At 39.9% G+C, this 15,697-nt stretch overlaps 1 protein-coding gene across 1 annotated transcript in view; it reads right to left on the bottom strand.

Annotated features, from left to right (window-relative positions):
- Window positions 1–3,207: 3,207 nt before the first annotated feature.
- BCL7A (BAF chromatin remodeling complex subunit BCL7A) overlaps window positions 3,208–15,697 on the bottom strand; it is a 15,594-nt gene continuing 3,104 nt past the window's right edge. The window contains exons 2-6 of the mRNA XM_005424025.3: window positions 15,124–15,205; window positions 12,338–12,434; window positions 10,322–10,489; window positions 7,612–7,733; window positions 3,208–6,806 (exon numbers count right to left, since the gene is read on the bottom strand). Of these exons, the coding sequence (XP_005424082.1) occupies window positions 6,735–6,806; window positions 7,612–7,733; window positions 10,322–10,489; window positions 12,338–12,434; window positions 15,124–15,205 (541 nt within the window). The 3' untranslated portion in view covers window positions 3,208–6,734. The remainder of the gene's footprint in view (window positions 6,807–7,611; window positions 7,734–10,321; window positions 10,490–12,337; window positions 12,435–15,123; window positions 15,206–15,697) is intronic.

Raw genomic sequence — 15,697 nt, 5'->3', positions numbered from 1 at the left:
CTCCGCCCCGCGCCGGCCCCCGCCGCGCTTAAAGGCGACGGAGCGGCTCTGTGCTAGTAATGTCCCCACATCTCCTGAGGATGGCTGTAAGTGATTCAGCGGGGACTTCCACCCAGCAGAACAATTTTTTTTTTTTTTAACCAAACTAAACTACGAAATGTTCCGCCTCAACACGAGGAAGAGCTCCTTTACATTGAGGGTGGCAGAGCTCTGGAACTGCCCAGGGGGGCCGTGGATTGTCCCTATCTAAAGATATTCCAAACACACCTGGATGTGTTCCTGTGTCACCTGCTCCAGGTGACCCTGCCTGGTTGGACTGAGTGATCTCCCCTTCCAGCCCTAACGATTATGGAAAACATTCCTAAACTTTAGGGACTGTGAAGTACACCAGATGTAGAGGACAGCCCAGAAATGGCTGAAGAATGTTGAGGGAACAATTGTGCTAGAAATACTTCAATTGTCATTAATACACTAAACTGCTTGTAATTTTCCAGAAGCAGTCTGCAAGAAGCAAGGGCAGCCAGAGAAGCTGGAGACCTGCAGAGTCACAGAGAGGTCAGGACATGGAGCTTCTCTGCCAGGCTGGTGGCTCACACCTAACTCACTACTTGCTCAGTGGCACATAAAAGGAACCACAGTTGTTCCAGTAGAGGTAAAAGTCCTTCTCAAAAGCATAAAGGAAGCAATGGGTCCTGTAGGTTAACATAAAAGCATAGCAACAGGGCCGGTGTGGGGAGAGAGCATCATCCTACAGCACAAAACCCCATACACATATGTATGTGTACACAAAGTCAAGAGAAAAGATCTCAAACTTGCCCTGCAGTACAAACCTCCAGGACCAGGGGAGTAGATGGATCCTAGGACACACATTCCAAAGCATTTATACTAAATTGCATATATTATTTCAGTTATAGGACCTCACACTTAAAATGAAAAAATAGGCTCTTCTACATAGCCACCCTCAGGAGGGAAGAAGCTTCCAAACATTCAACAGCCACATGCTACTTTTTCTGGTGTGTTAAACCAGAAATAAGATCAAGGGGGACTTAAGAGATTGAGAGCAAGTCTTGGGCAAGAAGAGGCATCCCTGCAATATCCCTGCAATATCCCAATTACGCCCATGCAATGATCTGGCATTCCCCATTAGAATGGAATCAAGACTGATCCCTGTGTTTAGGGAAGGAGTGGTAGGTCAAACACTTCCCCACACATGAAAGCAACAGTAAGGAATGACCACATCATGTGGGAGCTGTCTCAGATCTTTAAAAACCAAAACTAGCATTCAGCTCTTAGTCAGCATCATACTTGACTCAAATTCTGAAGAAAAGGCCAGTCATATTTAGCTTCAAATCTGGTTATTGGTATCTTATATTAAAATTTGCTTTTAAAAAAAAAGCGTCCCAGCAAGGCATTCTGAGAATATTCTAAGTACAAAAAAATTTAAAACATTTCAAAACAACAATCACAGTTTAACAATACCTATTAGAAGTCTTCCATGTAGTTTGTTAAGAACTAATCGTGAGCTAAAAAAATCACATCAGTAGCAGCACTGTATAAAGTATTTCCAAAACAACAGCCTGTACACTGACCTCGCTAAATTCTAAGCAAGCCAGTGTTTCCTCCTGCAGGAAAATATAGGTAACTTGTTAAAATAAAACCATTAGGTTGCAGTGCAATTTTCTAGGAAGAGTTCAAGGTACACCATCATTTAAAGACAGGGCAGCAGCTCTAAGCTACAAGTTTCAGGTTTTTTCTGCCAGATGCAAGGAAAGGGGCTTTTATTCCTTAAAATAAACCCACTTATTTTGGAGACAGACCTCTTGCTCTGCCCTTTTAAGATGAGCATTTAGATGATCAGTAACAGTTCAAGACTCTACAGCAAGGAATTCCAGGAGGCAAAGGGAAACAGAGGCCACAGCATCTTTGGAGTATGCCTTTTCTTACTGTTTTTCATCAATCCACAGTTCAAGGTGAAACACAGGCCACCAGTTTCTGATGATGTTCCTTCAAGGAACAACAACAATTCCTTGAAATAGGCTTTTAGCCCAGGAGGAATTCAACTGCAATACACATTGTGAACAGAGACATCCAAGCTGTTCAATGCCCACAGTGTATTCCACACCACTTAGTGGTGAGATTATCCTCCCGAATCTACAGACAGGAAGATGAGCATTTCCATACTGATGAGGGGAAGAGTTCAAGGGATCTTACACACAGCCTGGGCTGGGCTGAGTGCAAGAGTCCAGCCCAGGCTGCCCCACTCTGTGCCCATCCTGCTCCCAGGGAACCACAGGGACAACTTCCCAGGAAACCACAGGGACAACTTCCAGCTGTGCCCTGCTCCAGGCTGCCACTGCTCTCTCCCTGGCACCAGCCTTACCTGTTCAGAGGCCTTTCCTTCTGGGACCCATCTTGAGTTACAGCCTTGCTTCTACTTGTCCTTTCCTCTCTCTCCAGTTCCACCCCGTATGGAACTCCTTGATACATGTCTCCTGGATTAATTCACTAATCTGGAGAAGGAAAAAAACCAAACTAACCCAGTTTCCTTCCCAGGTTAGTGAGTTTAAAGGGGCTGCTAAGGATGTTACGAGCACCCCAGTAAATGTGAGAGAGCCAAGGTGGGAGCAGGCTGGGGCTTGCCCCGCTGGGAGCCAGAGCCAGCAGGGCAGTCCAGCTGCCTGTGGAACTGCAGGCCACCTTGGGACAGAGCACATTGAACACTAAAAATAAGCTGGACACTTTATATCCATCTTGAATGTAAAGAATCTTTCCAAAACTCCTCAGGAGTTTTACCCTTGCAATCATTGGGCTCGAGCTTGTTTCCAAACTGAAGCACGTTTCCACATTCTGCCTTCCCTACCCCTTCCAATTTAAGGTACCACAAGACATTAACCGAGCACCAAACGAGGAATTTGGTAAATGAATTATCTTAAATTACCAAATTATTCTGCAGATTGCTGTAATTACACTGGTCATATCTGTTGTTTTTACAAGCACCACCTGCCCCTGCCCCACCACACAATTATCAAGACACCTTTGGACTTCTCAAAGGTGGATCATTTTATACGTTACCAAACGAGACAACACCAGAGAATGCACATTTAAAAATACCATTTATAAAAACAGAAATTTATTGCAAATTAAAAAAAAAAAACAAACCAAACCAAACTGAGATTAGGTTTCTTGATAAAAATTATTCACACAGCATTCATGTTGTGATTTTTTATTTTATTTTGAAATGAAACCATTGTACATTGTACAAACCATAACTACCGATGGAATAAATAAGTGAAAAATTATACTGCTGTACAACACACACACACAAATCATAAGATGGAAAACGATTAGGTATTGAAGAAAACAAAATTCTTTACACCTTCTAACAGGCCCTTAGAGATAAAGAACATTCCAAAACATGACAATGCTTATGTATGAAGATAGCCACCCAAAACCGATATTTTATACTGCCTTGTTGATTTTATTTTTTTGTTGTTGTTTTGTAAGTGCCAGCACTTTTTGGAATGTTTAACAACTACTTTCCCAAGCATAAAAATTCCAAGGAATAGTTCTGCTATAAAATGTTTGGCTGAGTAAATCGATTATCCGGAAGGCCTTCCCACGTGTTCCACAAACTCAAATAAATTACTTGCTTGCTTTCTAGTTTCTTTTTTTTTTTTTTCATATTTTTTGTTATTTTATTTATTTATTTGTAACTGAAGCTCCAACATTCAGCATTGTAGCGAGGAAGCACTTCTTGATATTTGCACTATTTCTAAAACATCAGCTGTATGAGAACTTTCAGTCATCTTGAAAAAAATTACATTTCTCCTCCTGCTCCACCTCTCAATGCTTTCAATAAACCCTTTTACAGTGAGTTCATAAAACAAGTTTTGGGTAGAGATAGGTCCAAGCCAAAAAAAGCTGGATTTAGATCTGGTTTCAAACCTCAGTGGATTTGAATTCCATGTTCTGGTTTGGTCCCATCTGTACTTTCTGGCATTAAAATGTGTTCAATCACATCCGTTGGCCCATAAATGTTATCAGGCACTTCAAAAAAAGACTAATAACAGTCTTATACACTATTTTGGATTTCTTCATACCAGATAATGTCAAAGTCTCTTCCCTCAGAGACTGACAATAACAGGTCTAAGGAACCCAAATCTATCTGCTTGTTCAGTTGTCTGTTGTCACTAGAATCTCTGGTTAAAATAAAAGATCTGAATGCATTCTGTAGAAGCTGTAAATAAAGGATTTCTACCTCAGAAATAAAGCCTCTAGGAAGATGGTTATGATGCCTTGTATCATTAGCCACAGAACAATGAACAGTTCTGAGCAGAAGCCACAGGAGAGAAAAGGAAGTTTATAATTAAACCTGGTTGATGTCAATAATGCCAATAAATGTTTCTATCTAATGAAAAATTTGAGGTATTTTTAGTGCTATTTATATATTTTATTTCTTCCTAAAGTACAGGAATTAGTTCCTAAATGAAAAGTCTATTTACTCCCTTGGAAACGTCTACAAAATGAAAATTAAAAACTTGCTGCGATGCACCTGAAGGGAGGGATTAGTAAACATGACTACTTGTCCAAGGTGGCATCAATTTGTTTTGTTTTAGCATTAAGAATAATGAAAAGTTAGTAAATCAAAAATATTTAAAAGTTTGAATCTTTCTAGATTTGCCCATTTAATATATCAATAGAACTTCTCACAAAATATCACTTAAATCTGAATGTAATATACATACAAATCAATCATCATGGACCAGTTATCCACATTTTAGGCATACACACAATTCAAGAGAGAATTCTACCGTTTCATTGCATATATTGTGCAAATTCACTTTTTGGCTCCTCATTTCCTTGTTTTCAGAATGTTAATGGACTTCATGATCAGACCAGAAATCCCAAAATCTTATTAGGGAGCACGCTGTTTTCATGAATGATTTGCAATCAAATTTTATTCAGTTAAAATCCAAAATGTTTTATTTCAACATAAAGGAAAAATTGAGTGTCATAGGTTATTTGGGGTTCAATCCTACAAACATCTTATGGAAGGTCAGTATTGGCTTCCCACTCCTCCCTCCCCTTTTCCCTCCCCCCAGTTCCTCATTATTTTTCCTAATAAAGTGGTAATTGCAAACGTAATGCAGTAGTCTAAGTGCAAGCCATTTTCACTATTGGAGAATTCAGACCTATATAAGCTTCACAAACCTAATTTATGAAAAAACCTTATCAACTGGAAGCAACTTCTTTTTTATTTTATTTTTTTTTCATCTAAAAAAGTATTTACAGTTTTTCAGCTTACAAACTACACTCAACCATTGCCAGAGCTGTGAGATGGTATTTGAAATTGCAAATTCCATCTCCCACAGCAGGAGAAGACAGAGCAAGGGCCCGAGCCAGCAGCACGGATGGACACGTGGATGGATGTGTGTGCATGGAAGTGGGAGATCAGGGGTTATTCCCTGGAAGTACAAATACCACTGGAAGACCAGACCCTCGTGACCTGATGCAGATGGTTCCACACTTCTGCTTGCCAGGAATTTGAGGGGAACTGCACCTACCTTGTGCCTTTCCATTAGTTCAGTTAGCATAAGCACACTTCAATGTTAACTGGAAGAGAAGGAACATTCCTAACTGCAGTTGGGAACTGCACTATGGAAACAACAAGGCTTATTTACAAGACTTGCTGAAAGAGAATCAGGAACCCCCTCCCCAATACAGTATTTTCCTGGAACATAGAAGTAAACATCTCATCATGAAACAGTACAATGAAATCCAGTTCAGTGAAAACATGATATCAAAAAAGACCAATTGAAAATAAACTCACTGTGCATCAATCCCTTTGATCCTATTTATGTACATAGTGGAACTTTCCTGTAAAGCAAGTTGTACCCAGTACAGAGATCTGGACCTAATACTAAGTATTTTAAGTGCCTGTGTTAGAATATCTATTCAGATCTGGACTATAAATGGTAAACAGATCATGTTAACTTCTGATGAAGTTAAGTATTTAGAAGACCAAATTTACAGTTGCGAATGCCATGCATTCAATAAAAGATCTCCACTATAGCTGCTAAAATAAAATATCAAGCTCCTTTTTCTCCTTGGACTCCAAGAGTGAAAATGGCTTCCTGATTTGTAGTTGTTTAAAAATTTAAGCACCAGGGATTTAAAACTTAAAAACGAAACAAAAACCCCAAACAGAAAAAGAAAAAAAAAAAGCCTTACTACATGGCATTATGCAAACATAGGCCACTTTGCAAAGGAGACAGTTGCAAAACAACTTTTAAAAGTTAGCACTGTTTTCAGAACACAAGGCACAAAACAAAAGCAGACATCACGCCAGAACAATGAACTTCACATGAAAGCTAATACCTGACCTGTACCATCCTTAAATATCTTACAATGTTAAATAGAGAAATGAAAAAAAAAATACAGCAGCAACATAATTGTAATTTTGACTTTAGAAACAGTGCGTAGACCCCTCCTGAGTTGTTTACTCCAACCAATTCAGAGACAGTAACTTAAAAGTTCTCAATGTTTGTTTCACAGGAAAAAGTTTTCAGTGTCTGAGAAGTTAAACCTTTGTTAGGCTTTCTTGGATTTTTGCTTGGTAACTTGAAAAGTTAGGAGTTCTGTCCTCATCCAAGAGAAGATGCTTAAGTAAGGTTGTTCTATAATTAAGCCCACTGATGTACCTTACATAAAAACTGACCAGAAAAATCTATAGTCTAAATCTCTTCAACATTTTGTTGGGAAGCCTCTACTTTCATCTTTTTAGAAGGTGGCACTCCTTCAGAGTCCTTAATGAGGGGGAAAAGAAAAACAGCCACGTTATCATTGCACTGAAGTTCAGGCACCAAAAACATCAAACAAACACTTCCCCAGCGTGTGATGTGTCCCAGACAAAGCATCCCTGGATGCCAGAACATGTCCCAATGCTGCCTGAAATCACTCCTCTACTTACATCTTACCTCAGCATCTTTGCACTTGTTGTCATCTACAAGGAGCAAAATTCTATTTCCAGGCTGAACCCCACAGTGAACATTCCAAGGAACAGCCTCGATGGAGGACCCACAGGAAAAGCAGGAGGAGCAGGGCTCTGCCTGAGGATCTGCACTTGTCCTGCCCTCAGAAGGGCACAACTGCAAGGATCATTTCTTCCTCCCACCCACCCAGAATTTTTCAGTGTTTCAGTGAGTAAATAAACACCCAAACATCCACAAATTAACTCTCCTAACTGCCATAAACATTTACCTTTATAGAAGGTGTTCTACTTCTGAATGGTCCTCAAAAGGTCCAGTAGGTTTGTTCCAAGCAATTTATTAATGTAAAATGTTAATATTCACTTAAAAACATGGTCTGGCTTAAGAAACCAGGAAATCCATCAGACCAATCTGGTTTTACTGTTCCAATTCTGTGAGACTCAAGCAGCCAGTTACCTGGACCACAAAACCAGGTACAGGCACATTTAATACTCTACAGCTGCTTTACTGTCCTCACTTTGGAAATTAATGGGAATACACAACTGTCCTCCTTATATTTGCTTTTAACTAAAAATAAACTTTTCCAAGATCCATGCAATCAGCCTATTGCATTTAAAGTTACCTGAGAGTTTTTAGATGCCTCTGTAATTAAATCATTTTCTCCAGAGGACTGAATTTCTGCTTTCTCTGAACTATTCATGGAATTTTCCATTGAAGACTGTGAATTCTGTTCATCAGAGGTATCTGAAATGGCAAGAAGTAATTATAAGCAAACAGATGAAAGCTTTGAGCAGGAGCTTTCCAGGATATCTTCCCATCAGCAACATCCCCAGCACATCCATTTCACCCACACTGTAACCATTCATGAAAACACACATAAGAAGTGTATAAAGATGATGAATTAAGCTCAAACTCCAGGATCACAACCCAGCTGTTGCCTGAGTTTTTCCTTCCTGCTGCTGGAGCACAGACCCTGGGATCAGACCCTAGAGGGAGCCAAGCTCCTGCACAGCCTCAAAGAGGATGTCTGAGCCCTCAGCAAACCAGTCTGGACTGCAAGGGAATTCCTTCAAACCAGAAACAAAAGGCTGAAGTGCTACAACTAATGGATCTAAAAACCTGTATAAATACTTTTTTTTTTTTTCTTGATAAGATATTTGAGATAGACCTTCTAAATTCAGCTAACTAGCTTAACAACTAAATTTTTAATTCTGGTGGACAGGTGTGAAGAATTCCTCAAGCCTATTATAGCTGTTACTTGCTTCCAGCTTTCACTGGGATTTTTTGGTTGTTTTTTTGTTTGTTTGTTTTGGGTTTTTTGTTGGTTGGTTGTTTTTTTAAACCCTTCCCTCTCTCAAAACAAGACTTACAGAAGACTCAAGGTTAAAGCACCCATTTATTTAAACAGGGGACAGGGGCATGTAAAATGTATTCCTAGATCCCTGACCCAAAGATTATATGAATTTATTCCATGTGAAGAGAAATGCAAGATCAAACAAAACTGTTGGACAGATTTGGTTAATGAAGATGCCATAACCAATGAGTAATGGATATTTTTGTGGTGTACTGTATAAAAAAACATCCCAAGCCTTTCTGAATTCCAGACAAAGTGATGCCCATCATGAGCATCTCAAAGATCACATTCAGTGAACTCGGGCAGAATCCTCTTCCTGTCCATGTCTCATCACAAAAGCATCTTCATGCTGATAAAGAAACAAGTCCCAAGGGTCCAAAGAAATCTGAGTTTTGATTTTTGCTGTGTATCTCTCAGCCCCCACTGAGCTGAGGAGCACTTGGCCATGTTCCCATCTCTCTGTGACACATCCAGCCCCAGCTCATCACTGCTGTTCTCTTCCAGCTGCTCCTGATGAAACACTCAGCCTGCTGCTGACCTTTGGCCAAGGGGATCCATACCTGAAACCACCAAGCCCATTGGAGCTATTCCAATGCCTGCAGGACTTGTTCACACAGCAGAATGCTTTCATCCACCTGTTTTATTTGATTCCTCATTAAGCATTTCTGACCACACAAAGTGGCTTACAGCAACCTCCCTCATTTCAGTGGAGTAACATGAGATAGGCAGGCAAGGTCATTAACCCTGTCCAGCTGAATAATGTCCCAATTGCAGAGCTCTGACTGATCACAACAAGGTAGATAAATGTTTAATAAATTGTTTAACACAGCATTTAACCGACTGAAAACCCCTGCATTAATAACACGAATTTTTTGCCATTATGTCTCCCTTTCATTTTACAATATCTGGTTATTAATCCAGAGGACTGGGTATGATTTTCCCTGAAGCTAAATTTAACCAGGGGAACCTGCATGCTATGCAACAGCTTCACATAAGCAGATTCAGACAATATTAGACCAAGGAGTAAATCCTTACTCTTTATTGTGGCCAAATATGCAAGTGAAGGTATTATTTGCTAAAATTTATTCCAATTTGGTGATGGTTCTTTTGTCAAATTTTAACCCCAGTTAACAATGACAACACTTAACATATTTGAGCACTCTGGCATTACCAAGATAAAAGTTCTAAATTTAAATCGGTCAGTGGATCTGCTGAGTGAAGAACTACATCAGGAGGGCATAATTTAATTGCTTTGGCATGGGAAGAATTCTGCAACCAAATCATTAGAATGGTGTTAAGGACACCTTTTATCTGTTATAATAGGACAAAGAAAGTTATCTTCCCAAGAATATAAATACAGAGCATGTTTCAATTACCCAAAATACCATTTAAAGAGTGAGGGTCAGAACAATCCCTTAACCCACATGTATTTTTAATCTGTCCACAACTGCAATAGAATCTTGTAATGCTTTCAGAAAATTAGGACAGAACTCAGAGCTAGCTTCTGAGTAAGTAGCAAGCAGGGTTAAGAGAAAAGAAAGCTTGCATTATAGTTTACAAAATTAGAAAAGTAATTTCAAAGTATCTCACCTCTATTTTACTGTCACACTAAGGCATCAACTTCCAGAGATCTACACAAACTAATACCTTCCAGGACTTGGGTGATTACATGGTAGCAGCCATTTCAAAGATGATTTTAAATTATTTATTCTTTCAAGACTGAGATTTGAGAACAATAAACCAGTATTTTGTTTGTTTCTCTCTGAAAAGACCCCTGAATGTCAGTGTGACCTTTTCAGTTGTATGAAAGATCAGTAGGTCAGAGAAATTACGGCCCATTTTCACATAAATGCTGAGAATTCAGAAACCATCTCTTCCAAATTATTATTTTTCCAGTTCTTAAAGTGGATAAGCAAATAAATAACACACTAAAGGATAACTTTTTTTGTTTGGCTTTCAAATGGCCCTCCCAGCTCACCTTCTGAACCAGGCTGCTCCTTTGCCTCTGCCTGAGTTTCGTCAGACTTGACTTCAGTGCCGTCTGCTTGTGTTGCCAAGTTCTGCTCTGGTGCTGGACTGGAATTGCTGCTGTTTTCCTGTTTTATTGGAGAAGCATCAGCTATTGAACTCTGGTTGCTATTGTCATCTGTGAACAGAAGAGTGGAAACCAACCCAGTTTGATTTGACAAGATACAAAGCACACCTGAACGCTTCCACATTATTCCCTGATAACACATGATATAATTTAGCTCATTAGGGATTAAGTCCAATCATTCAGACTCACTCTACACATCCAACTTCTTTCCACACCAGCCTAAGGAGTTTTCAAGCAGCTACTAAAAATCTAATTCTGATTTTATACATTAAAACTAAGAGTGTTTTACTCAGATCTGATGCAAAAGAACCCAGAATTTTGTAATATGAGTAAACCAGATCAACCAAAATGGCAGTCTCGTGTAACACAGGGCTGAGCAAATTCATGCTGCAATTTCCAAATACCCATCACTCCAATGTTCAGATAAGCAGATATTTTTAATTGAGCCCTGAAGGTCAAAAAAAAACCCAACCCAAAACCCCTTCAAGGTGAAATGTAACATCCAATCCCAATATCAACAGTTTCTAAGTGGTAATTGTCCAGAATATTCTCTAGCCCTCAAAGGCTTGGATCCCAGTAACCCTCTGCAGCACAGATCTGTAGTTAACAGGAAATATTCTGCCTGTGCCCTCTCCCTGTGACAGTGGTTTAAGTACTCAGCTGTTATTTTACACACAGCACTGGGGTGGAACTTCCTTTAGGCCAGACTAACATCCCTGGATAACCAAGAGGGAAGTTCCTGCTCCTTAAAGAAAACTAACCCTGAAAAATATTATGAATTAAATTACTAGAATACAAGTCAATCCACGTCCCTCTGCATCTGTACAACATTCCATCCAAAGGACTTCAGGAACACAGAGCTGCTGCTGGCACCATCTCTCTCCAGAGCAGCCTGAAGTCAATTCAGATTAAGTTTATCACAAAATTGTACAGTGTGAAATTGTACAGTTAAAAACACAGGTGATAAGTGATAAAAAAGCAAGTAGTACATTCACCTCACGGATGGGAGAATCAAGACTTTAAAAAATTAAATTATCTGACCAAGGCAAAAGTTAAAAGGTTTGAAATAGATGAAAAATTAATCCAGACCTGCAAAACCCCTGCTCATTCCTTTAACTGCAAGACCTCACTTGCTGTCGGCCTGCAAAAGCAACCATGAGGCAGCACAAATGCAAATAAAACTGAAATTGAAAATTCACAACCCACTAAAAAGTGATCCTCTCTTATCAGCTCAAACAGTGCTGCATTCTCAGCCATAATTGTTATCCAAACACCCAGAAGGTAAAAACCTGAAGCAGAGCTGAGCTGCGCAAGCTGCTCTGTAATAAACACCAGGCTAACACTCAAAAGTCATATTTAAAAAAAAATTAAAGTGAAATAAAATTGACCTCATAGTGCCTGACTGGCAAACAAAAAATGTTTTCTTGAGCAGTTAATTTCACCAAGCTGCAGCAGAAGGAAGGCACCACAGAACCAGAGCTTGCTTTCTTGGCTCTTGCAGAATTCTCTTGACCTTAATCAGTAAGAGAGTTAATAAGTACAAACCTGCCTAAATTATGGTAGGTCCCACTGAGCCTTTGGGTCTTTTGGTTCTTCAAGCAGCAAACTCTGTTGGGGTATTACTGCACCTGGGTGCAGTGCTTTGAATGGTAGATATTTCTAATTTTATTTTCACATTTAACTCCACTAACAATTTTTTCCCCTTGCACTCATAGCCCATATATAAACAACTGTCAGTACATCCACAGAAGAGAAGTCCAAGGTACCAAGTGAGTATCTGATGGTGTTTTCCATTTTGGTTCAAGTCCGTACATCAGAGCAGAGGAGGATCTGAGGCTGTTGGTTTACACTTTCACAGCAGTGTAAGAGGGGAACTGGGTCTGACCTTCTCCCACTCACCATGCATGTCCATCATCCCTGGGGAGGAGCTGTTCTCTGGAGTGGTTACTTCAGAGCCACATTTTTCATCTTTGCCCTTTTTCTTATTCTTATTTTTCTGAAAAACAGAAGGCACCACACACACATGAGACTATGGCCATGCAGAGAAATCCACGTTGCTGTGTAAAACCCTCCCCACTCAGCACCTCTGTAAGAACAGCTCACAACCTCAACTGAAACCTCCTCCTCCTCTACAACTAATGCTGTTTCTTCATTAAAACTAAAAGATGGATTAAGAAAAATCAGATTGACCCAAACCACAGAGCACAAGTCCTGCATGAGCTGTGGGTTCCAACCTCTCTCAGATGAAAACACAGAAGGGACCGTGGCATCCATCACTGGGGAATCTGTGCCTGCTCAGGGATGCAGCATTTGCAATTAGGAGGTGACGTAATCAGACTCACAGGAAAAGAGGCAGCTGCACTGCTTGTGGAGATCCTGCCTGCTGAGGAGACAATTCAGAGCCTGACTCCAGGAATAATGCTCTGAGCCCACCCTTTTGGACAGAGACTGTCCTCCAATGAGGGAAGGAACTGAACCACAATCAAATACTGCCTAAGACTGCAGAAGAAATTCAACAAGTGACATCTGGAGGGATTTTCCTCTCTATTTTAATTATTAAGCTTATTTCTAAACTGTATTTTTACTTAGAAAAGCCAGATTTTACTTGCTGATGCACGAAACAGAGGCGAGAGCACATGGAATTCTTTACTTTTGCAAAATGAAAGGTCAGAGGGGTCATGATCTCCCTCAGGTTTGGTTTTGTTGCTTTTTAAAGGTAAAAAGAACACTTTTGCCACAAAAGAAACACTGAATGTGACTGTGAGCAATTTAGGCTGACAGGTGTTTTTTAAAGAGGTTTAACCATCAGAGTGGTGAGGCTCCAGAACAAGCACGAGGAGGAAGAGCCAAGCTAATTGTAATGCAGAAAAATGTCAAAGTGTCTAAGGAGCAACATGTGAGGGGGGAAGTAATTTAATTTCTGTTCACCAAAATCAAAGACAACTTCCACTTGAAATAGGGGAAGGCACCACTCTCCTATTTTAGTGAAAAGCAAATATACTGTCTGGTCCTTCAGAGTGGATGGAATTGGATATAAAAAGATGTCCACAACAAAATTTAATAGACAAAATTATCCCTACCTAGTACTTATATACCAGGTAGGGATAATTTATGTAAATAAACTATATTTATATGAAATATACATGCTTGTGTGATTTGTGAGAACTTTCAGAGAAGCAGGACAGAAACCTTGCCAACATCAAGCCTGAAACAACTGCAGCTGCACAACAGGCTCTACTTGTAATAAAAAGAATGTGACTGTAAGACACCAGTGTAACTGGTCTTAAACAAGTGTCCTAATTTCAGCAAATCTGGAGCCTCAACCTAGAGATGATAGCTTAGAAAACACAATTAAAGTCTGCACATGGAAACGATTATATAAACCCATTCTTCATAATAGAGAACCTGACTTTGGGTAGCAGTGACCTTGAAAATTCCTCTAGAAGCTCACTTAGAAATTCTGCTTCCAAGTCCCACAGCACCCATCCTGCAGGAACAGCTGAACAGCAGGAAAACAACTGCCAGAAACCCTGATCCTAAATATCCTAAACCCTGCACTCCCTCTCACACAGATAGCACAATTTTCCCCCACTATGTACTATAAATAATAAAATCAAGACCAAACATTTGACAACTAGAAAGAATGGACAGGTTTCCCAATTTCCAAGGGGGAACTTTGGTGAGATGCTAACCAAGCACTGGAAGAACCCCTGAGGTTTACCACAACTCTGACAGTCCCTGAAATCTGTGAGACAACTGAAGCACAGAAAGAAACAAAGTCAGTTAAAGCAATCCTAATAAAAAAATAGGTCTTAAATTTGGAGTCTGAGTAAGGCAAGGTCATGACAGTGTCTTGTCTGAAAAAACACCACTTCACACATCTATTAATATAGAAGTTTTCTTCCAAATAGGTCTTCATTCATGTTTCAGGTAAAGTAAAAGCACATGACAGCCCAAGGAAAGAGTACCAAACATAGGACATGTTTTCTGTTGTGTCATTAATTTACTGTGGTATCATGGGTTAGTGTTCTCTCTACCACAATATTACAATTTATATGATGAGAGCAACGATCATTTTAAAAACAATTTGTAAGTCCTATCAACTTTGATTTTTACACTTCTTTTTATGCCACACAAACAGGATGCACAGACAGAACATTTATCAAGAGAAAACACACGTGACAACAGAAGCGTGTGCTGCTGCATTATTTGGCTGGACATGTTAACAGAAGTGATCCCAGCTCCACAGGATACTCCTACACTCATGTCAAATGTTTTCCACCTGGTTTTGAGCAAAACAGCAGTGATGCACACATAGAATATGTTCTCTGCTCTGTTCCAAACCAGCTGCTTTCTTTAAATCACCAGGCACAAAGAGGGGAAAAATAATCCATGTCGTAACTCTCCCTCCCTGCCTCCCAGTTAGTCAGAGAAAGGTTTCAAACTGAGTTCCAGCTGCATGTTTAACAGTTATCTGAGAACTGATCCCAGCTGACTCCAGGGGGACTGTCACACACTCACCCATCCACATCACTTGCTATAGAGATCAACATCCCCCTGGAGCTTGCAAGACCCACACCAGTCTTAGCTTAAAGGCTCAATGAAAATCAAAGAGTATTTCTTTTGACTTTGCCTAAACAGGAGCAGCTACATCTGGAAAAAGCAAGATACTGCAGGATACTTACATCATCCACTTTAGGCTCTGTTACTGGTACCCATTTGTAAATCCTTAGGGATGTGTCGCCAACTGTCACCCACTTCTTCTCCCTACAAAATTACAATGCAGGAGAAGTTACACTTCAGATTCAGAAGAGAGTGATCTACTATTGTAAGTTGTCAAGAATTTAAACAGGCTATTAAGTAGGATGATCTCTATTACATCGTCTTTAGCACTGCATTGTGCAAATTGTTCTTTGCATTTCACAACTTGCTAGAGCACTGCTAACCTCCAGATTTCTCAGGGCTGTTACTTGACTGGGTGAGTAACTGCAGTAGCAGTAATAAGATCTGGATTAAAGATAAAGTTAAGAAGAACAGCAATTGAAAATGCAGATTTAATGCCTACAATTTTCACTTAAGTTTCTAGACAGCAGAAGAGGGTTTAGACAGACCAGTGTGTTTTGATTATCATGAAGCTGTTTAATGGGATTAGAAATCTAGATGCATTTAGACCATCTGAGGTTTATTTGGGGGGCAGAAATTTGCTGCTGGCAATTTAATGCTCACTCCACACCCCTGACAGACAGCTCTGCAATTCCT

The sequence above is a fragment of the Geospiza fortis genome, unplaced genomic scaffold (genome assembly GCF_000277835.1).
Source record: "Geospiza fortis unplaced genomic scaffold, GeoFor_1.0 scaffold145, whole genome shotgun sequence".
Lineage (NCBI taxonomy): Eukaryota > Metazoa > Chordata > Aves > Passeriformes > Thraupidae > Geospiza > Geospiza fortis.
The sequence above is the reverse complement of the archived record's forward strand: the minus strand, read 5'-3'. Positions and strand labels throughout refer to the sequence as shown.